Raw genomic sequence first — 22412 nt, 5'->3', positions numbered from 1 at the left:
TTGGCAGGAGCAGGGACCGAGCAACGGGAGCTCACCCCGTTGTGGGGATTCGAACCGCTGACCTTCTGATTGGCAAGTCCTAGGCTCTGTGGTTTAACCCACAGTGCCACCCGCGTCCCTGACATCATCCATACATCCAGTAAAATTCTGGTAAACCAGATGCTCCTGGAAGAGGATTCCAGTGCATAAGATAGATAGGGACACCTCCGAGGTGTGGGCAGAGCTACAATGCTTTGCGGCCAGGTTTGGTGGGGGTATGTGTCGGTCAGCAATACGTAAAAAGGACCAAGGCTACTACATGTAATCTAAGTTAGAGCATGAAGATCTGCAATGCCCATACTTCCTCCACTGCCACCTCTATGAAGCACCATCTTGTAAATGCATGTGTCTGGTCCTCCAATTTTCCCTGTGTGTACATGGGTGTGTTTACATGCACAAAGACGTGCTCGTCCAGCATTGTCTGCTGGACCCTGCTGCAACGTCTCTTCTGAAGCAGAACAGAGGTAGGGTGAGGTGTCCAGCCAATTGCCGCAGGCAGTGTGTAGTCCATTTTATTAGTTTGTTTCTAGTAGCGGTCTGATAAGCCAAGATAACACCACTAAGAGTTCAAAGCCTTGATGCTTAAAAATCAGAAGTTTCCATTCCACAAACCTGGATTCCGCCCACCCTGTGAATAAACTCTCACCACCATCTCTTTCTGCTTTTCATGGAATGCATGGAATCTGCCATCAAAGAGGGCACTGATCAAATAGTGCCCAACATATTAAAATAATGCTCACTTATACGACCATCTTATGACTGTCGACTCAGACAAAGTCCACTTCTGTTCAGGGTGGCTTACTTCCTGGCACAAATAAGGGGACATACAAGTCATCTGAAGACTTGAAATCTTTATCAGTCATCTGTAGAAATACCGAAGAGGAAATACAGAATAGGTAGACAGTCATATTAGAAAGCTTATCTTAGGGATTTCCAGAATACTACAGTTGTGTGGGAAAGGATGAATACCCCCGCCCAATAAAAAGAATAACAATTTCCCCCTTATTTATCTAGTCACCCTTAGACCTGACACTATATGGTTTATTAGCCGTTTTAGTCTTAGCAAGTTGCAAGCGTGCATGGGATTGCAGACTTTAATGAAGCTTTATAACATTTTATCTTCCTTTAGTTTTGAACTTAGAGGTGTATCCAAACTAAATTTTAATTGGATTAGATCAATTGAAATAAATAGACATGTCAGTCACATCCCTTAATTTAAATGGGTCAGCTCTGGGTATGCCTAATGTTGAATACAACCCCTTCTTCCTAGATTTTATTTTCCCCCACCAAGGTGGGAGATTCTCTTATCTTCTCTCTCCCGATCCCCCTTATGAAAATTATTTATCTCTTTTTCTTTTTCTTATTCAGTAACACAGAAAAACTCTCTCTGATCTATTTATTGCATGCCTGTTCAGGTTTAACTTGTTATGACCACAGACCATTATATCTCTTTTGGGGGACACTATTGCCCTATTTGCTTTTTTTTTTTAAAGAAAAAATGAATCTTATATCCAAAGTATGGGTAACTTATTGTTGGCAAGATCTGCACCTCCAAAGCTCTTCCTGCTGGGACTAATGTACAGTATATACAACTAGAAAATGAATACAGAAGATTATTGCAATATATGATCACAGCGGAGATTGTAATAAACACATTATTACCTACTATAGAATAATTGTTATTGAAATTAATGGATTTGGCTGAGCTGGCAAAGTTGATGTGTTTAATTAGAGCAAAATCTTTGTTGACATTTATTAATGATTGGAAACCCCTTATGGATTTTTTTGAGCCAAAAAGATAATGAGCTCATGATATCTGGGTTTGAAGAATGAAAACAAAGTTGGTTTATGGCAGATAGAAGAATTGGATGTTATTAGGGAGCAGGAGTTTTGCAAATGTTTTTAAAGCTGAGAGACAGAGAGTTGGAAGTTTCTTTTCCTTTCTTCTTTTTTCTTTCTTTTAGTTTTCATGTTAAAAAATGCTTGATATTTGATGTTGACCTCTGTATATTGTTTTTCCTTTGTCTGTTTTTCAAGCTTTAATACCCTCCCCCAAGAATCTTATGAGTGTCTGATTTGGATATTATTAAACATTAACTGAAGATAATTTACTGCAAACAAATGTAAGGTTAATTCCCACTTCTCTCTTTTAACAACACTATAATGAAAACATTATATTTGGGGTACTCATTAAAGAGATAAACCAGGCTACAATCTTAAGCACATTTAAATTGAATGAAGCTGTTTCTGAGAAAACATGGTTGGGACTGAACCTTATTATTGAGTTTACATTCATAGTTTATATTTCTACATCCCCTATACCAAGCAATCTATTATGGTGCTTATAACTATTTTCAGAGAACTAACTATTCATTACGTCACTATGGCTTTCCCACAAGATATAGTGACGGAAACCAACTTGTTGGCTTTTTAAGAGAGAATTAGCCATTTGGCTAGTTAGCTCTTGATAGCCTTGTCCTCCATGAATTTGTTTTACGTTCTATTTCTACTGTCAGAGGCAGTATGTCTCCGTATACCATTTGCTGGGAATCACAAGTAGGAAGAGTGCTGTTGAACTCAGGTCATCCTTATGGGCTTCACAAAGGCATGTGGCTGACTACTATGGGAAGAAAATGCTGGACTAGATGAGACTTTTAGTCTAATGCAGCAGGGCTCTTCTTACGATGTTGTTTTTTAATCTGCCTTCTGGCACGTCAAACTTGTGTTAGCATTTATCATGAAACTTTATCATGAAACTTTAACCATCCTCAATAGAGAAAGGCAAAGGGAAACTTTTCACTCCATTGTTTTATATGTAAAATAAATCTATCATATTTTGAGCAAAGCATCCAGGAATAATAATAGTAATATTTTATTTATATCCCGCCCTCCCCAGCCAAAGCCAGGCTCAGAGCAGCTAACATCAAACAAGTAATACAATGCATAAAAACAAGCGATCAATAAATTGAGATACATCCCACAATTAATTCAAACAAATTAAAATTAAAACTGGACAAGGAGGAAATTAATTTCTTTCTCACTAGGTATTAAATTCTCTTGACTTTGCTGCCTGATTGTTAAAAATAGTGTTAAATGCAAATTGGTTTGGTTTTTTTTACTATTGGACTGTAGTATAAACAAAGAAATGGGCATACAGCTAATTTTAAATGCAATTGCTTGTTTTCCCACCCAAACCTTGTGTTAAAATGCAAATTAGATACGTTTAATTTGTATTTAGCAATGAGCCCTTTGAATGGAGCAAACTTTTTGGAATCACAATAAGGTAAAAACAAAGTTAAGAGAATGGAGCCTGGGAGAGCTCAGTTACAGTATATAAAGAGCTTTTGCCTAAACCTGTAAATTATTCTAGTGAAGAAGCTTCTCTGTGCCAAGTCAGACAACCTCAAGGATGGAGCTGTTATTTACAGTGGTACCTCGGTTTAAGAACAGTCCTGTTTACAAACTATTTGGTTTACGAACTCCGCAAAACCAGAAGTAGTGTCCCGGTTTGAGAACTTTACCTCAGTCTAAGAATGGAATTCTAACGGTGGAAGGGTACCGGCAGCAGGAGGCCTCATTAGGGAAAGCGCACCTCAGTTTAAGAATGGACTTCCAAAACGGATTAAGTTCATAAACCAAAGTACCACTGTATTTCATAATTTCAGAAGCTCTTTGCCCACAGTTCCCTAAAGCCTTAAAATCATATTTGGTGAGGTTTTGTTCAACAGTGATTAGTGTCTTGGACTTGAGCAAAAAAATAAACTTTAACTAAAAATTCTGTGCCTCCTGTACAGATTCTTGCTTTACATTCTGAGCCCTTCAATTTGAACAAGCTTGTATGCTGAATAACATGCTTTATTCATCAGCAACATCACTCCAGTTGTAGAAGAGGGATACAGAGGTGAGACACAATATGCTCCAATGCACAATCTGAGTTATGGATGCTTGGTGGGGCCCAACTTTGAAGGAGTTGTCTGCTTGAATCAATTTCAATTCTGAGCCAGGATGCGAGCCATCCCTTTGGCAAAAGTGTGATGGTATCAAGCATGGTATGCTTGATCATTAAGGGACCCAGTGAAGTGTCTTTCCTTTGTTTCTTAAATTATGCATTTTACCACAATCAAAGGACAGTCGTACCTTGGTTTTCAAACAGCTTAGTTCTTTAATGTTTTGGCTGCCAAACGCCGCAAACCCCAAAGTGACTGTTCTGGTTTGCAAACTATTTTTGGAAGCCAAACGTCCAACGTGGCTTCCGATTGGCTGCAGGAGCTTCCTGCAACCAATCAGAAGCTGCACTTTGGTTTCCAAACGTTTTGGAAGTCGAACGGACTTCTGGAACGGATTCTGTTCAACTTCCAAGGTACGACTACTGTACTGTTTCAATACAAGAAGCTTAGCCTACATCTGGTATTCCCAGAGCTCTTGCCACTGGTTCTTGGGCTCTTACATAGAACCAATGAAAGTGAGTTGCCATTCGGGCTTAGCTTGGCAGAGACAGTACAGTCAAGAAGGATAAAATGAAATAGTAGGCTAGAACCCAATAGTCAGGATAAGCTTCCTTAAATTAATTTAATAGAACCTAATATTCTTGTTAAACAAACAGTAAATTAAGTTTACTTGACATCATGACATCAAAGTTTAGAATTATTAAAACTGTAGCCAAAGGTCTAAAGTGAATTGATTTAGATTGTATAGTACTTTGCTCTCCACAGTCCAGGTTTCCCTCAAGCATACAATAAATGGTTATCATCCTTTTCCTCATAAGTCTGCCGGAACCCAGATTGCAAGCAGTCCTGCCTTGGGGTAACTGCTTGCTAGGGACGAAGGTGGCACTGTGGTCTAAACTACTGAGCCTCTTGGGCTTGCCGATCAGAAGATCGGTGGTTTGAATCCCCACGACACGGTGAGCTCCCATTGCTCTGTCCCCGCTCTTGCCAACCTAGCACTTCAAAAGCAGATAAACAGGTACTGCTGAGGCGGGAAGGTAAACAGTGTTTCCGTGCACTCTGGCTTCCATCACAGTGTTCTGTTGCACCAGAAGTGGTTTAGTCATGCTGGCCACATGACCCAGAAAGCTGTCTGCAGACAAACGCCAGCTCCCTTGGCCTGAAAAGCGAGATGAGCGCTGCAACCCCATAGTTGCCTTTGACTTAGCTGTCCAGGGGTCCTTTTAACTTATTGCTGCTATCCCACCGCCCAACTCCACGAAGCAGCACCAGCTGCAGCATGAACACAAGTTAAACTGTGCTCTGTAACCAACCAGGGGTTGGGAACAGGCTAGATGTGGGTTGTGGTTCTGTAAATTCTTTCTTATCTTCCCAGATTCATCCACCCACTGCCTCTCCCCATCCTCATTTCTTTGAGGGTTGGTTTTTTGTTTTGGGTTTTTTTGGTCCTGTGTGAGGCTGCAACAGCAAGGAAGGGAAAATCCTGGGTTGCAATTAAAAACTGTTTGGTTAAGAGAGACACCTCTTAGACCTCCAAGAATTGCAAAACAAAAACAAACAAAAAACACCTCTTTAATAAAAGAGACAAAATACACACACACACCCCAAAACACAGAAAGCACACACTTCCTGCCACCTATACACACAAAGCACACAGGGAAGCTGAAAGCAAATTTTGCTTCTCCATATCCTGGGTTTTGATAATGTAGGATCCCACATAATTAAAATGGACCCTCTTGAATTAGCATGATTTTTACATGGGTTTCCCTCCCCCCAACAATCATCCAAAAATTAAAGCTTATATTAGCCTCCATAGCTTACACAGTAAAAATAAGAGAACTGGTGCTTGCCGATTCTCTCATTGTGCAAAAACACTGATTTGAAGTAGATTCTGGTTTTTTTACAAGGGATTTCCACTTCCCAGCAACTGAAGCCCCACTACCACATCACACACGCAAAATTTCTGCAGGGAAGGCACGTGGAGAGTGTGCCAGTTTGGCTGATACTGAATGGCAGCACTCAGAGCACTACCACCCAGCAGTGGTGAAGGAAGCCCCATTGGAGAAGGAAACAGTGGTTGTGCGCAGTTGGGGGTCGCAGTCCCTCACCCCACCTTCAGTAGCTTCAAAGGTGGGAGAAATGCTGATCACTATCGCGGTTCCCAGAGGGCAGCAGTATTCTTGTCATGACAAGGAAAACACTCACAGCCTAAATGTATATACAGTACCTAGCTTTTTGTGCTGGCGGAACTGGGGTGAAGATAATATAGCTTCACTAAAAGAACCCCAGAAAGATTTTTTAAAGCGAATTCTAGCACTATACTAATACACCAGAAGCCCTGCTAGGATCAAAGGGAGGCCTATTCACTATTGTAACAAATTTTATTTTATTTAACATAATTTATATATTGCTTGACTGTAGAATCCAGAGTTAATAAGAGCAGAATTATGTATTTGTGCAATCTATGTGAAACAGGTGGTCTCTAAACAAGTGCAATTGGTGTGCTCAAATCTGTCCAGAAATAAAGCGGCATTATTTGATACCTGTGGCCTCCAGACTGGATATGGTGAACAAATACTCCTGCAATACTGTAAATGTGGGTTAGTGGAATCATGCTAGAAATATATTGTGTGTTGTAATACCTCCATCCAAACAACTCAACAAGTAATCAAACATGCATAGCAATTTTGAGCAGCCACCACAATTCCAAAGAGTCAAACTGACCAATGTCCAGCTATCCTATAAAATGCTGTCAGTTCAACTTTCTCCAACTTCACCAGTTCTGTGCTGGAGGTCTACGCCACGCATAGGCAAACTTGGCCCTCCAGATGTTTTGGGACTACAACTCCCATGAACCCTAGCCAGCAGGACCAGTGGTCAGAGATGATGGGAATTGTAGTCCCAAAACATCTGGCGGGCCGAGTTTGCCTATGCCTGGTCTACGCCCAAGAATTTTAAGAGGGTGTGTGTGCTTATTTAAAGACACATTCATGATGCAGTTTCCCAAAGTTTCAGAAGGAAAAAAAGAGCACGATTATGAGAAGAATTTATTTGAGCCAACCCTTCTCAGCAACATCACGACAGGCAAGTTGTGGATGCAAGAGCAAACCTTTGGCCCTTTGGTCACAGTTATCAAGTTTGATACAGAGGGAAGAGGCTCTTCCCATAGAAAATTGAGCCAATGTGGGGGTTAGCAGGTTATTTCTACTCATACCCTGCTCAGGTATGGAGAGTTGCAGAGTAGCTGGAGGTGTGCAGGGGAATCATATAATGATTGCAAGAGAAACCTACAATGGATACTGTCCCACACACAAAAAAAACTATGTGCAATTATAAACTAACATATCCCAAATATTTACACCTGAACAATGTTAAATTTTTCAGTTGTAGTTACCTCTGCTCCTGCATTGACATAGTTTGCCCCTAACACTAAGCCATAGTTTATTAAACTATGGTTTATCAATGCAAAGCTTAGTGTTAGGTGTGAAACTGCCCAGCAGATAAACTGTAGTTTGTTTACTGCCATCAAACCACAATCTGAAGTTGTAGTTTGCCATCTGCTAATGAATCATAGTTTGTTTGGTGCTACATGTGGATCCAGCTTGGTGTTACATGTGGATCCAGCATCCTTCCTTAACCATGGTTTATTTGATCACTCCACTTCAGATCCACACAAGGCTAAAAAAAACCACAAGGCAAGAGCAACTAGAAAGCAAAACAAACTATGGAGAAACAGGACATTATTTGATTGTCTGAGGGGCAACTCCTGGATTGTTTGTTTATTTATTTATTTATAAAGAATATTTGTATATACCAATATCCATAAAATAGTTTACAATTGCCATATATAAAATGATACAATAAATGCCACATTTAAAAAATGAAATCAGAGACCATCCCATAACTATTATGGAAAGATGTCTTCAGAGTTGCCTGCATAAGCCTGGTGGAAAACAAAAGTTTTCAGAAGGGGTTTAAAGGTTGAAACAGAATACACCTGCTGAAGCTGTATTGGCAGGATACTCCACAGAACTATGCCAATGGCACTAAAAGCTCAATTTCTTGTTGCTGCTCAATGTGCCTCACCTTAGAGTTAAGCTGGGGTATAAGGGTTCATGCGATCCCTAAGGTACCCTAAACCTATGTTATTTAGAGCTTTGTAAATTAATACAGATTAAGCAAACCATGGTTTAGTGTTATGTCCAAGCCAGGCCACAATCTCCTAATTATTTGCATCACTGCATATTTTACCTTCAGAGATTTCACTTTTGTCAGCAGCAAGCATCACCCCCACCCTTCTTATAGCAACAAGCTAATTTTAAAGGGAAGGAGTTAATAATAATAATAAATGATTTCTTAACATAAGAGGAAGCAAATTAAAATTTTAGTAGTTAAACCTTGTAATGAACTTCAAGAACATTTTGTCCTCCATTATGACCCCACCACACACACAATCAATCATACCCTTTTACTCAGGTGTAGTTTCTGAGCTCTTGTTCTACATTCCTAAGCCGATGAACATTCTCAATTCATTCATAGTCTGTTGCTATATTTTTAAAGCTACATAAACAAATTTTCGCTACATCCTAAGCATGTTTCCTCAGAAGCATGTGTCATTGTTTTCAGTGGGACGTACTCTGAGATAAGTGTGCATTATGTCTTCAGCCTAATGCTAACATCCACAAAACCCAAGGCATTACCTCACCAGGACTAGGATTTCATTTTAATGATTAAATTCAGACCCTAAATCCAGTTTTCAATGTCAGGACAACAGGTCCCCTACATACAGACTCAGGGAATTGGGTTTAAAGAAACCTAAACCCTTTAACCTCCCTCTTTAGAAATTAAAACAATTAACAGATATTGTCTATTTGGAAGTAATATTGTCATTTACTCTAAGTATACATGCTACAAAAAAGGTAACATGCTGCTAAAAATGAAAACAAATGCTTTCAGTACATGTTAACAACCAAGCACATACATGCTTACTAAGAAGTTTCTCTTTATTCCAATGGAACTTACTTCCAGGTAACTGTGCACATGTTAGGCATGATCCTATACATACTAGCCCTGGAGCAATCTCACTGAATTCAATAGAAGTTACTACTAAGCATTCATCCACAAGTCTGCACTACAAGTGGATTATCACCTTGAATGAGTTTGTGCCAAAGATTTGCAGCACCATCTTAAACATGTTTACTGCTAAGGAAGCCCACCGAGTGCAATGGTACTTACTTCCTACTAAACGTCCTTAGGACTGTAGCCACAGAAATATAGGTAATACATTAAAGAATAGATTTCTACGTGAATTGTGGCAATACATAAGATTTCACAAGAAGGACAACTCTACACTTTCCTTTTTGGTGTTCCTTAAGAGTCAGCGTGGTATCAGTCAGTGGTTAGAGTGGTGGGCTAGGACTTGAGAGACCTGGGTTCAAACCCTCCCTCAGTGGCTAAAGTACTCCCAACACTAGCCTACCTCACGGGGTTGTTGTGAGGATAAAATAGGGAGAAGGCTGAGCTCCTAAGGAGTGAAGCTGATGACAACAACCCAGACAGGAAGAAGCTCTGCCCATCACCATCACACCTTACCGAGACAGCAGCGCCAGCTTCTGCTCCAGCATCATCTCCAACTTCTGGGCCTGCTTGGAGAGCCAGTGATCCACCCCGTGCAGCCGGTAGCACGTCTCTAGCATCAGCCGGAAATCGGCCACGAAATCCGCGATCCCTTTGTACTGGCCGGAGGAAAACTTCTCTTCCATCTTCAGCAACCACATCCCAGAGAGTGGCGGCGGAGGATCTTGGCTGGACGGATCCTGGGAAGAAGAAGAAGAGGAGGAGGAGGAGGAGCCGGCCGATCCACTTTGCAGCCCCCCTTCAGCCTCCTGCTGGCTTCCTCCTCCGAAAGGTCTCAGGAAAGGAGCTGTCAGGGGCCGGTGCTTTTCCAGCAGGAACTCGCTCAGGATCCGGCGCGCCTGCTGCAGCTCCGGGCTCAGACTCTGCTCCCAGCCGCTGGTCCCTTCTCCTCCGGCCGCTTCTTGCAGCGGGCACCCAACCGGCGCCGGGTCCGCTGCAGCTACGTCCTCCGGAGGCTCCATGCCGCCTTCCTCTTCTTCCTCCTCGCCGCCGCCTTCCTCCTCCTCCTCTTGGCCCTCGGGCTGCGCCAGGTTCATGCCCCGCCGCCGCCGGCCCTGACGCCGAGGCTGCCGGCGACGGGCATCCGACGGGCTCCCCGCTTCTCCTCGCTTAGGCCGGCCGCCGCCGCTACTCTGTGCCCGGCATGAAGCCCCTCACGGCGGGGTATATACAGGGCTGCCCACCTGTGGCGGCAGCAGCAGCCGCGCTCCCCGGCCTCGGACCCCGGAGAGGAGGAGGAGGAGAAGGAAGACGGCCGGGGAAGCCGCCGCCGACACCGCCCCCCTCTTGCCCGGCGTGCGGGACCTGCTGCCGGGCTGCCCCCTTCCGCTAGAAGCCGGCGGAGGCGAGGCCTGCTGGTTCCCCTCACGGCGCTCGAGCGCGCGCGGCGTTCGCTGAGGGACGCGGCCGAAGCCGGTCGCGCTGTCAGTTAAGCGGGAGCGGGGAGGGGGGGCTGCTGCTGCTGCGGCTGCCAGACCTGAGCTGTCCCCTCCCCCCCGCCACAGACAAGAGGCAGAAAGGGTGGGGGAAAGGGAAAAAGAGTGGCCTCTTGAGGAAACTGCGCATGCGTGGCGGAGCCAGGCTGCGCGTTTTGTTTTGGACGCCAGCTGCGGGGCTTCGTCATCAAGGAGCGACGGGAAGGGAGGGGAGGGGGCGGGCAGGTAGGCAGGCAGGCGGTAGAGTAGCACTGCGCATGTCCGCTCAGGGTCATTTAAAGGGAGCTCACGGAGAAGCTACTAGGCTCGTCATACGTGTATTAAGATTCAGTTGGAAAATGCAACAAAGATCTCTTCGTCAGGGGTTGCATGCGGCTGGTTGTTTTGGGGGTTGAGTTCCAATAGTCTCTCTGCAATTTCGGAGGTGTGCCGTCTTCAATGGTTGGGTGGAGGGAGCGGCATTTGTCATCAAAGCCCGTCTACTTGGGATTTTGGGTTTTTTTGCATCCATTGCAGTCTTGCGATGGGGAGAAATGGGGGGCAGAGTCACGTTGCGTTTGCGGGAAGGTTTTGAGGAATGTGCAGAAGTGTGTTGTTTTTGGGAGCGCGATTAGCTCCTTGTCCAGTAGGTGGTGGTCGCAGCTTTGTGCAGCTTTGCCACGCTGCATCAGATTATTCACTCATGCTTCAAGACTTTCTTGGCAGAAAACCCCATTGATATCGGTAGGATGTCTTCAGAGTAGACGCTATTAGGATTGTGGTGGCAGTGGAAGAGTTATTTATGCCGGGAACAGAAAGATGTATCAGTGTAGTCCATATCAGATTTAGTGTTTAGCTGAATATGTTTATTTATTTAGAGGTAAAAAGGTGTGGGTTAAACCACAGAACCTAGGACTTGCCGATCAGAAGGGCGGTGGTTCGAATCCCCACGACGGGGTGTGCTCCCGTTGCTCGGTCCCTGCTCCTGCCAACTTAGCAGTTCGAAAGCACATCAAAGTGCAAGTAGATAAATAGGTACCACTCCGGCGGGAAGGTAAATGGCGTTTCCGTGCGCTGCTCTGGTTTGCCAGAAGCGGCTTAGTCATGCTGGCCACATGACCCAGAAGCTGTACACCGGCTCCCTTGGCCAATAAAGCAAGATGAGCGCCGCAACCCCACAGTTGGTCACAACTGGACCTAATGGTCAGTGGTCCCTTTACCCTTAACGGTTAGGGGTCCTTTACCTTTTTAAAGGTAAGGTCCAGTCATGAACGACTCTGGGGTTGAAGCGCTCATCTCGCTTTACTGACCGAGGGAGCCGACGTTTGTCCACAGACAGTTTTTCCAGGTCATGTGGCCAGCATGACTAAGCCACTTCTGGCGAAACCAGAGCAGCGCATGGAAACGCCGTTTACCTTCCCGCCGGAGCGGTACCTATTTATCTACTTGCACTTTGACGTGCTTTTGAACTGCTAGGTTCGAATAGCAGCTATTTTTCTAGAAAAGGAGGTGCTGGTACTCCCTATGAACACCTCCCTCGTTCACTTAGAATGGCAGTGTTGCTCGCCTGAGAGGTGCCGGAACTGAGTTCCAGTGAGCTCCTGCTGAACAAATGCCCTGGGTAGTAGGCTGCAAAGAATCATAAAACTTAAACTCCCTTCATATAAGTGTATCAGCACACACTCCCCCCTAGCTTTGCTACATGTAACAATACATAGTATTGTATGTTAACTGCTCCACAACTTTTATTTGTTTATCCGAATTCTTGCCCACTTTCAGTAAAACCTCAAATCAATATTTATTTTTAAAATTTTCTACCCTGCCCCTCCTCCCAAAGGAAGTGGAGAATGGTAAACACCAAAAAAGGGGACGGCACAGTTTTCAACAACATTATGGATGTTCAGATATGCTCACAACTAAGCTTGGCATAAAAAAACCCTTATTAAAATTGGGTGAGAATCAAGAGCAGCACAATTAAAGCCTGACAGAATAACAAACTAAAGGTGCCTGTAAAAAAGGGGGGGTTCTTTAGTTGGAAGCAAAATCTCATAATGGTTGTCATCAGCATTGTCATATCTGAACAGTTGGGTGCACCCATAAAGGGGAATCCATAAGAGTTTCCTATACACCTAGAATATCCTATGTTTGACATTCTGGTCTGCCAGTATTTATGGTTGCCCTTGAACCTACCACTCTTAAGTCTTCCCCATGTGCTAGAGGACTTGGAGAAGTGGGTGATCTTTCTCACTTTGTTGGTCTTTGCAAAAGACAAAGTGTGTGCTAATATAAAGCCATTGGGGCAGTCACTGGGAGACTTGGAGCATGGCGTCATTATATTGATGATGCTCAGTTCTATTTATCTGTTACATCTGAATCAAGTAAGGTCATGTGGGTCCTAGACCAGTTTCAGATTACAATGGGAGGCTAGATAAGGCCCAAAAAACTTGAACTCAATTCCAGGAAGAGATCCTGTTGGCAAGTGGTTGTCAGATCCAGGAATTGATTTATCATTTGTTCTGGGTGAGGTTGCACTCTCCTTGAAATCATGGATTTGCTAGTATCACTGGAGGACACACTCTCTTATATGCACACACACACACACACACACACACACACACACACAGCTCTATACAAAGTTGATGACACCCTTTAAGTTCAAGACACTCTTTGAGCTAGGGTCTAAGTAATAAAAGCTGACCTTAAATGTGGGATTAATTACAGTTGAAGGAAAATTGCCCAGAGAACTCGAGCAAGCCAAACTGTGAGCACTGAACCTACTTAAATCTGTGATTAAACTCTGTTTGCGTCACACTGTTTGCATAGGGCTCTTAATCACAAGATACTATCTCATAGGCATAATGATGCTATTTCCAAAAAAAAGTACATCACTGTCCCAGAAGATTGAAATGGACACACTGTGTGATTCTGTAGTTTTGCAAGAAAATCATGCTTCTTCCAGAATATACACACACTTCCCATCTGTTCTCCAGAAGATAACTTTTGAAGCGAAGCAAAATAAACGAGGACAGAAGACCAAGGCTGAAGAAGGGCAAGCATAACAGCAATTAACTTGCACTTTGAAATAGGTGGGTGTTTTTGGGAAAACAACCTCATAGGCCAAGTTAGGACACAAGGTGGGCCTAATTTTACCTGCAGGCTGGAGATTCCTGATCTAAATGTATGGAATTTGAATAGCCCTAACAATACAGCTCCTATATAATCAAATCCAAAAGGTTGACTTGAAATTGCACTTATGTTTGACATTGCAAAAATACAAATGTGTGACCTAATGTCTCCCCACCCCACTCAATTTCCTCATTCCAAAACACATAGCCATGCTTTCCCTTGGCTGCTTAGTTTGACTCACAGGATGCTGGTTATGTTGAAAGGTCAGTTAGAGAGAGGTTCGGAAGAGAGAGTCTTACTTTCTTGTAGCAAAGTTAAACACAATGGCAATTACTCCAAGCACACCTGCCCTCATCCCACTTTTTTTTTTTTAAAAAAAATCCCCACAAAAATACTTAGGCTAGAATAAATCACACTTAGCTTGGCAAATAGGTGAATATTTTCCTTACACAGTTTCCAGAAGTTACAGCAAACAAGTCTCCATCCACTGGTAGTAAATCAAAGAAGAAAGGTTCCAAGTGACTTAAAAAGAAAAAGAACTTGGTTTCCTTACAAGAAGGATCTTGCAATCTTTGGATTAGCAAAGAGATTCCTTTTTGAGAGATTCAGCTCACTTGCAGGAAGCCATGGCCCCATGACTTTTTGCTTGTTCTAGAAAGCACAAAAAGGGTGGGGGCAGAGGCTGCTGAGAGCCTGCTGAGAGCCCAAGGCAACTTGAGCTCAGGTTGACCCTTTTATGCAAGTGTGAGTCAGTAACTCTATATTACAAGAAGCTCATCTGTAGAAACCTCAGCCAGAGGATACTCTTCTGAATGGCAAGCAAAGATCAGGTCATTCCTGTAGATTGATGTTTTCGTAGGATGCTGCATAATAAGAAGTGGATTACATTTTTTCATTATATTTGTGAGATCCTTGCTATTCTGTCGCACAAACTTTCTAGACCAGGCTTCCTCAAACTTGGCCCTCCAGATGTTTTGAGACTACAGTTCCCATCATCCCTGACTACTGGTCCTGCTAGCTAGGGATCATGGGAGTTGTAAGCCAAAAACACCTGGAGAGCCGAGTTTGAGGAAGCCTGTTCTAGACTTTGCATGACTTGGCTATTTGACAGGAAACAATGGACATTCTAGTGGGCTAGTCCAAGTATTTAGAATCTGGGATTGCTGCCAAGGTTTGGGCCAACTGGGTTCTCCTCCCCCACCCCAGTTTAACAGTATATGCCAGGACAACTATTTGGGGGCATGGCAGAAAAGCTATTTTCAGGATTTGGGGATGTCTGAACTTAGAAATAGCACTACCTGTCCGTATGTTTTTTCTCCATCCCTATAACATTACTCAGTAGCTCCATTCATATCTTGGGTGATATCCAACTAACATTTTCTCGGAGCAGACTCATTGACATTAATGAGCATGACAAATTTAGTCATTAATTTCAGTAGTCTGGCAAGCTGGCACAATCCCTCCCCTTGTGCATTCGGTGAATTGGTAGGTATTTTTCAAAAAGGGCTTCAGAATTCTTGGCCGAGGTAAACAATATTTAATTGTTTTGGAATTCTTTAGCTTTTAATTGTGCATGTACATGGTTAAAATCTCTCTGAGGCTGAAGCAAGCGGAGGCTATCACTGGAGAAAGGGAGCTGTCTACCCAGCCTGTTCCATAGCCGCCTGCACTCTTTGCTTCCAAAGAAGCTGGCCTTTTTCCACAGCTGGCCAGCAGTGAGAGGCCAGCTGGGCTCCACGAACTACCAGTTAGTTTCTGGGATCAATTCAAAGTTCTGGTTTTGACCAATGAAGCCTTAAGCAGCTTAGAACCTCAAGAACAGCCTCTCCATTTGTTGTTGTTTAGTCGTTTAGTTGTGTCCGACTCTTCGTGACCCCATGGACCAGAGCACGCCAGGCACTCCTGTCTTCCACTGCCTCCCGCAGTTTGGTCAGACTCATGTTTGTAGCTTCGAGAACACTGTCCAACCATCTCGTCAGCCTCTCCATAGCAACCCCCAAAGACTACAATTGTCATCTCCCTTGATTTGAAGGGTTTCAGATATTTGTGGCCTTCTCTAGTGGATCTTACAGGATCTGTAAGACCTGTCTATTCTCTTTTAGTTTCTTTATTGGTTGTTTGTTATACTTGGTTTTAGTGCTTTTTTGTTTTTGTACGTTGCTTGGGTCACTTACCAGCATTTGAATTTATTTATATGCGTTTTTGTTGCCGCCAAGTTATTTTGGTGGTTTTTGCTAGTTTGGATAAATGTAACTGTGATAATCCATGCGATGAAAGATGGTTTACAAATTGAATAAACAAAAACTAAATGAACTGACTGCTGTCTTGCATATAGCCAAAACCCAAACATTCCGACAAACCATAAATCAGCCTGCCTGACATCAGTATTGAGCAAAATTATAGAAAAGGTTATTAAACGTGCCTTCTAAATGCTTGTGAGCAGTGGAAGATTCGACAACCCTCTGGTCAAACTCGGAAGCTGTGGCAAGACTGAATACTCTTTTGGAGGCAAACCGAAAAGGATGCCTCCCACCTGCCTTACACTGCATGTTCCCTACAGCAACTGCAGATCCAAAAGGCCCACCCCCCTCAATCTTAGAGCATACTTTAAATGCAGAGTCTATGGACCTGTCGTTAAGTGATACTCCCGTGCACCAGAATCCATCCCTGCAGCTACCAATAATTAAGCCTCAATCCATGGCTGCTGCTGCGGTAAGTGGTGCTCGGAAATTGCCTGGTAAGCAAGCTACAATTACTTCCTTCTTCCAGCCTATTGCCCCCCCTCGCCGCATGCATCCCCAGGTGGATTCTGCCGTGCTGGTTCCGCAAGGCCCAGCATGACTCGAAGGGGTGATCAGGAGATTACTTACTTTCTTATCCTGGAATGTAGCTGGCATTAAACCTAAGCTGATGGATCCATCTTTTGTCGCCTACATAAAAGGCATTCGTATTCTTTTGCTGCAAGAGACCTGGGCTTGTGAGGGCTTCTCCTTATCGGGGTATAAGGGCTTCTACCTGAATGCACAACAGAATTCACTATCACCTGGTAGACCACAAGGTGGGTTGGCTACCTTAGTTTCTTTGGCCTTAAATCTGCAGGTGGAACAAATCGACATCCAGTCGTCATCCATGCTGGGGGTAAAGCTACAAACAGCGGAGGAAGTGTTCGTGGTGATTAATGTTTATTTGCACCCAACCTATAAGAAAAACCTGGTGGACCAAAGATGGAGGGGAATTCAACTGACTCTTGAAATTCTCCTAGAGAAATATCCTGAAGCCACCTTCCTAGTTGCAGGAGATTTCAACGGCCGATTGTCTCACTCTGATAAATCATTATTTGCTAAATATAATAAATATCCTTCACTACCCATTTTAACCTCAGACCTTTTACCCAGGAATTTTAAAGACAGTGTTGCTACATACGCAGGTTTTAAATGTAGACAAACTTTGATGGCTCTTAATTTTCACCTTCTAAACGGAGCTCTCAGTTCTGATTACCCTGCCGAATTTACTTTCTGGTCAGGCTCCCGAGCCTCTACCATAGACTTTATTTGGACATCAGTAGACCTAATTCCCAAAATTTCCAACTTTAGGGTGGTAACGAGGTTGGAAAGTGACCATTTTCCATTAGAACTCTCTCTGATCCTGGATGGAGAATTGGCTACTTATTCCTGTGTGCCTATTACAAATAACCAGCTTCAGATGAGGCCCACTGCCTTAAAATGGACCGACAATATGGCTCAATGGATAAATGAACTCCTGTGGTCTGACCATCTGCAAGAGACAAGGGACTCCCTTATTCAGGCAGTTGAGCCACTGCCAATATATGACAATTTAGTAGAACTGCTAAAACCTTCGTTGGCTAAGGCCCCGGTAATGAATAGTAACCATTTCTCTCATAAAAAGTGGTTTGACGAGGAATGTAGACACTTCAAGAACAACCTATATAATGAATTCTTGGCATATAGGGCATCAAATGACCCCGCACCTAGCAGTCACCTTATGAACCTCAAGAGAAGGTATAAAGCACTATTAAAGGAAAAGAAGCTTGCGGCAGAAAGAAATGATTGGAAGAACCTTCTAAAAGCTGCAGAAAATAGAAATCCCTCCTCCTTTTGGCACCAAATTTCTCAATACCTGGGTAGACCGTTGTCAAGGATAGAACCCCAAATTTCAGCTGACACCTGGGAAAGCTGCTTCTCCGATTTATATGCAGCTCACGCTGCCAGCGGAGGAAGGTTAGATTTGGCCCCCTTGCCTGAGTGGGATCCTGTTACCTGCTCTGAAGTGGAAACACTTATAGGCCAATTTGAGGCGGGCAAGGCACCCGGAGACGATCTTATTTCCATAGATGTTATTAAAGCCAATAAGGACTGGTGTTGTCCAGCCCTAGCAGCTCTTTTTACTTATATAAACAAAACAGCACAATTTCCTCCAAGCTGGAACTCTGCACTGATTGTGTTAATTCACAAGAAAGGGCCGCGCACAGACCCGGCCAATTTTAGACCAATTAGCCTGCTAAATGTTATCGGGAAGATCTATTCAAGATTTCTACTTAACAAATTAACGACCTGGATGGAAAGCAACAATATCATCACAGAGGAACAGGCGGGTTTCCGCCCTGGAAGATCAACAACAGACCAAATCTTAATCCTAAATCACTTGGCCACCAAGTACGCTGGCAATGGCCTAAAAGCCCTCCACGTCGCCTTTATAGACTTTAAGCAGGCCTTTGATCTAATTCCCAGGAACCAGCTATGGACAAAATTGGCAGCGACATCTATCGACCGCCGCCTTCTCCTGCTGATTATTAATTTGCATACAAATACCCTCCTGAGGATTAGGCTAGATAGTAAGGGGCTAGTCTCCAATCTGGTTGCCACCACTAGGGGGGTAAGACAGGTCTGTTTGTTTGCCCCTGCTTTGTTTAATTTCTATATTAATTCGCTAGTGGTGCATATGGCAAATGCTGACTTCCATCCACCAAAACTGGCAGGACGAGCCTTGAATGTCCTACTGTATGCGGACGATGCCGCCCTATTAGCTACCTCCCCCATCGGATTAAGGAGGATGCTTTGAGCTCTTCATGAATATGAGACCCAACACGAGCTCCATCTAAATTATGCCAAGACCAAAATAATGGTCTTTGCTGCTCGACTGAAACCTAATTTATGGTCAATTAATGGTATCCCTTTAGAGCAGGTCAGTTGCTTCAAATACCTGGGTCAGGTTGTAAGATCAAATAGGTCCTTCTTGGCGCACAGAGAATACATAGCCTCGAACGCATCCAAAGCAGCCTTGGTGATTAGAACCCTGTACTCCAAGAAACAGGCACAAACTGTCAAAGTTGCCTTGCGACTCTTTAAAATGAAAGTCCTCCCTCTTCTGCTGGTGGGCATTGCCTTGGGCTCACGTAGGGACTTTGAAAAATTGGAATCTATCCAAACCCAATTCCTCAGGGCCATACTCAGGATCCCCCCCTCCGTGGCAGGCGTGATCATGAGATTGGAAACCGGTTGTCAAGCCTTTAGGTATGTGGCCCTGAAAGCGAAGTTATGGCTATGGCTCAAGCTCTGTTTCAGACCGGTGGGTTTGGTCCCCTTAATTCTGAGGGATAACTTTAAATCTCCATGGGAAGGGGAGATAGTTGAGGAAGTGCAGAAGTGCGGGTTGTCCTCCCTTTATATAGAGTCCATGACGTATAGCCACGCAAAGGCGGTGATCGCTCAAAGATTAAGAGATATTGCCAGGCAGGAGGACATAGCCCGCGTGAAACCTGGGTTGTTTCTGGGGGAGCAGTTGTATCGGGCTGCTCCAGCTCGCTACCTGGCGGATATCCACTACGTGGAATACCGCAGACTATTTACTACGGCTAGGCTGAATGTTCTTGACTCGGCGGTTCTGAAGGGAAGATATGGAAGAGTCCCATATGACCAGAGATTATGCCACTGTGCATTGGGTGAGGTAGAATCCACAGAGCACATTTTACTGAGCTGTCCCATTTACAACGATTTAAGACAGTACCTTATAACTCCACACTTACCCCAGCTCAGTTCCCGACAAAGAGGAAAGCAGACAGCATATCTGCTAAATAAGTCTTCTGGGAAAACAACTTTGTCAGTGGCTAAATTCCTTTTCCTGGCACTCAAGTGTCGGAAACGTATAACTGATTGCTTTGATGTGGGTTATCTGTGAGAGGTCTAGTACTGTGGCCCTACCTTATTTATGTACCCCTATGATGTTATAGTTTATAATTATTGTGTAATGTTTTATTTCTGACTATCGGTCAAATAAAGGAAATTGATTGATTGATCATTGGAACCATTACTGCAAATGCTGAGAGAAACAGAAGACCTCAGAGGATATTCTTATGAAGATTTGTGTGTGTCTGTTTTGTACTGACCCTCATTTCTGATAATGTAGCCCTTACGCTATCTCACACCTACTTGAAGTCACGTCAATAACTAGGGTTTAACAAAGCTAGGGTTTTACAATACTAGGGTTTTACAATTCATTATCACAGATCAGAGTCTAAGTTTTCTAACATTGGCCCTGACAGTAAAATTCTTAGGAATTCACATTCTGAGGAAGTTAACTAAGCACATTGACTTGAACTGTGACCCTTTAATGAGAGGCACATGTAAAGAACTAAACAGAACTTGGAAAACAAACACACTCATGTTTCTTGGAAGAATAATCTCAGGGAAGATGATGTTATTGCCAAAGCAATTATTTTTTCTTTCGTGTGCTCCCTACTATTGTCTTCCGTGAGACTTCCAACAGTCTGGAATGTCTTTGGAGTGTAAACATTCTCTCAATGAAACTTGGATGATTTGGGTCAGAGAAAACATCCATGGCTTTCATGCGTCTCTTCCAAGAAAGTAGATTGGGGAAGATATAGTCCCAGCCATTATCTGATAAGTCTCTAGCCCCTTCCTCGCCGTCTTCAGCCATCCCAGGTTGAGCTGCTTCTGGTGGAAGTTTGAGTAATTTAATGCCATCAAAAGATCTACCACATCTCTGGTGACCACCTCTATCAGTTGTGTCATGCCTTGCATGACAATTGGCCCCAAAGTAAATCCATGGCAATATATAATTCTTGCCTCCCAAAGTATAGGCCTTGAAGTCTCTTATTTTTGTTTGTGTTCCAATAAACAGGTCTTACAGCACCACAAGTAGCTGCTTTTCATGCAATATATTTTGCACAACTTGTTGTTGTTGTTTAGTCATTTAGTTGTGTCCGACTCTTCGTGACCCCATGGACCAAAGCACGCCAGGCCTCTTCCACTGCCTCCCGCAGTTTGGTCAAACTCATGCTGGTAGCTTCGAGAACACTATCCAACCATCTCGTCCTCTGTCGTCCCCTTCTCCTTGTGCCCTCCATCTTTCCCAACATCAGGGTCTTTTCCAGAGAGTCTTCTCTTCTCATGAGGTGGCCAAAGTATTGGAGCCTCAGCTTTACGATCTGTCCTTCCAGTGAGCACTCAGGGCTGATTTCCTTAAGAATGGAGAGGTTTGATCTCCATTCTTGGAGAGTTTGGGTAGGTTAATTGCTTGTTTGACTGCCCTACTGTACACTGCACATTTTGTGAATCTATTTGTTTGGTTAAAACAAATTCAGTCTGATTTTGAATATCCTGGTGTTATGTACTGAAGTTCTCACCCTGGGCCAGCAGGGGGATACTGTAGATAGTTCAGGTCCACATATGCAAATAAGGGATCGAAAGTGATGTTCAGTGATTGGATAGTTACAGAAAATGGTTACTGTTGCGTCCTAGTAGAGCTCTATATAAGCAGGCTGGCTGAACCCTTCAGTTCAGTTCTGTTCTGGCCCGTGAATAAACAAGAGCTGTTTGAAGAGTCACTGTGTTGTCTGATATATTCACCCACAACTTAACACCTACAGTATTTCACCCCAGATCCCTACTTTGGGCCTCTTAGCAAGCTAGTTTCCAAGCACAATTCAAAGTGTTGGTGCTAACCTTTAAAGCCTTTAAAGCCTACAGTATTTCACCCCAGATCCCTACTTTGGGCCTCTTAGCAAGCTAGTTTCCAAGCACAATTCAAAGTGTTGGTGCTAACCTTTAAAGCCTTAAACGTAAGGTTACCAGACGTCCCCGTTTCCCGGGGACAGTCCCCAGATTTACAAATCAGTCCCCTGACAAAATCCATCTATTTAGTAGGAAGTTGAAAAGTGTCCCCGGATTCATTGGAAAAAATCTGGTAACCTTACCTAAATGGCCTCGGCCCAGTATACCTGAAGGAGCATCTCCACCCCCATTGTTCAGTCCAGACACTGAGGTCCAGCTCCGAGGGTCTTCTGGCGGTTCCCTCGCTGCGAGAAGTGAAGTTACAGGAACCAGGCAGAGGGCCTTTTCTGCAGTGGCGCCCACCCTGTGGAACACCCTCCCATCAGATGTCAAGGAAATAAACAACCACCTGACTTTTAGAAGACATCTGAAGGCAACCCCATTTAGGAAAGTCTTTAATGTTTGATGTTTTATGGTGTTTTTCATATTCTGTTGGGAGCCACCCAGAGTGGCTGGGGAAACCCAGCCAGATCGGTGAGGTAGAAATTATAAATTATAATAATGTTATTATTATAGTACTAAGAGTGGGTGTTGACCATAGCTGTCAACCTTCCCTTTTTTTGCGGGAAATTCCCTTATTCCAGTGCTGTTTCCTGCTGCTTCCCGGATTGTTAAGATATCCCGTAGACTGTCCCTGGGACAGATGAGGCTGCTGTTCC

The 22412-nt window shown here is 43.7% G+C and overlaps 2 protein-coding genes across 3 annotated transcripts in view; both read right to left on the bottom strand.

The window, feature by feature from the left end:
• PLGRKT (plasminogen receptor with a C-terminal lysine) overlaps positions 1–10115 on the bottom strand; it is a 231538-nt gene extending 221423 nt beyond the window's left edge. Inside the window, exon 1 of the mRNA XM_053371928.1 lies at positions 10109–10115. The gene's annotated coding sequence lies outside the window, so the exon portion shown is untranslated. The remainder of the gene's footprint in view (positions 1–10108) is intronic.
• KIAA2026 (KIAA2026 ortholog) overlaps positions 1–10680 on the bottom strand; it is a 43588-nt gene extending 32908 nt beyond the window's left edge. For both annotated transcript variants that reach the window (XM_053371907.1, XM_053371908.1), the window contains exon 1: positions 9579–10680. In XM_053371907.1, the coding sequence (XP_053227882.1) occupies positions 9579–10159 (581 nt within the window). In that variant the 5' untranslated portion in view covers positions 10160–10680. The remainder of the gene's footprint in view (positions 1–9578) is intronic.
• Between the last annotated feature and the right edge of the window lie 11732 nt (positions 10681–22412).

This window comes from Podarcis raffonei, chromosome 17 (assembly GCF_027172205.1).
Source record: "Podarcis raffonei isolate rPodRaf1 chromosome 17, rPodRaf1.pri, whole genome shotgun sequence".
NCBI classification, from domain to species: domain Eukaryota; kingdom Metazoa; phylum Chordata; class Lepidosauria; order Squamata; family Lacertidae; genus Podarcis; species Podarcis raffonei.
The sequence above is the reverse complement of the archived record's forward strand: the minus strand, read 5'-3'. Positions and strand labels throughout refer to the sequence as shown.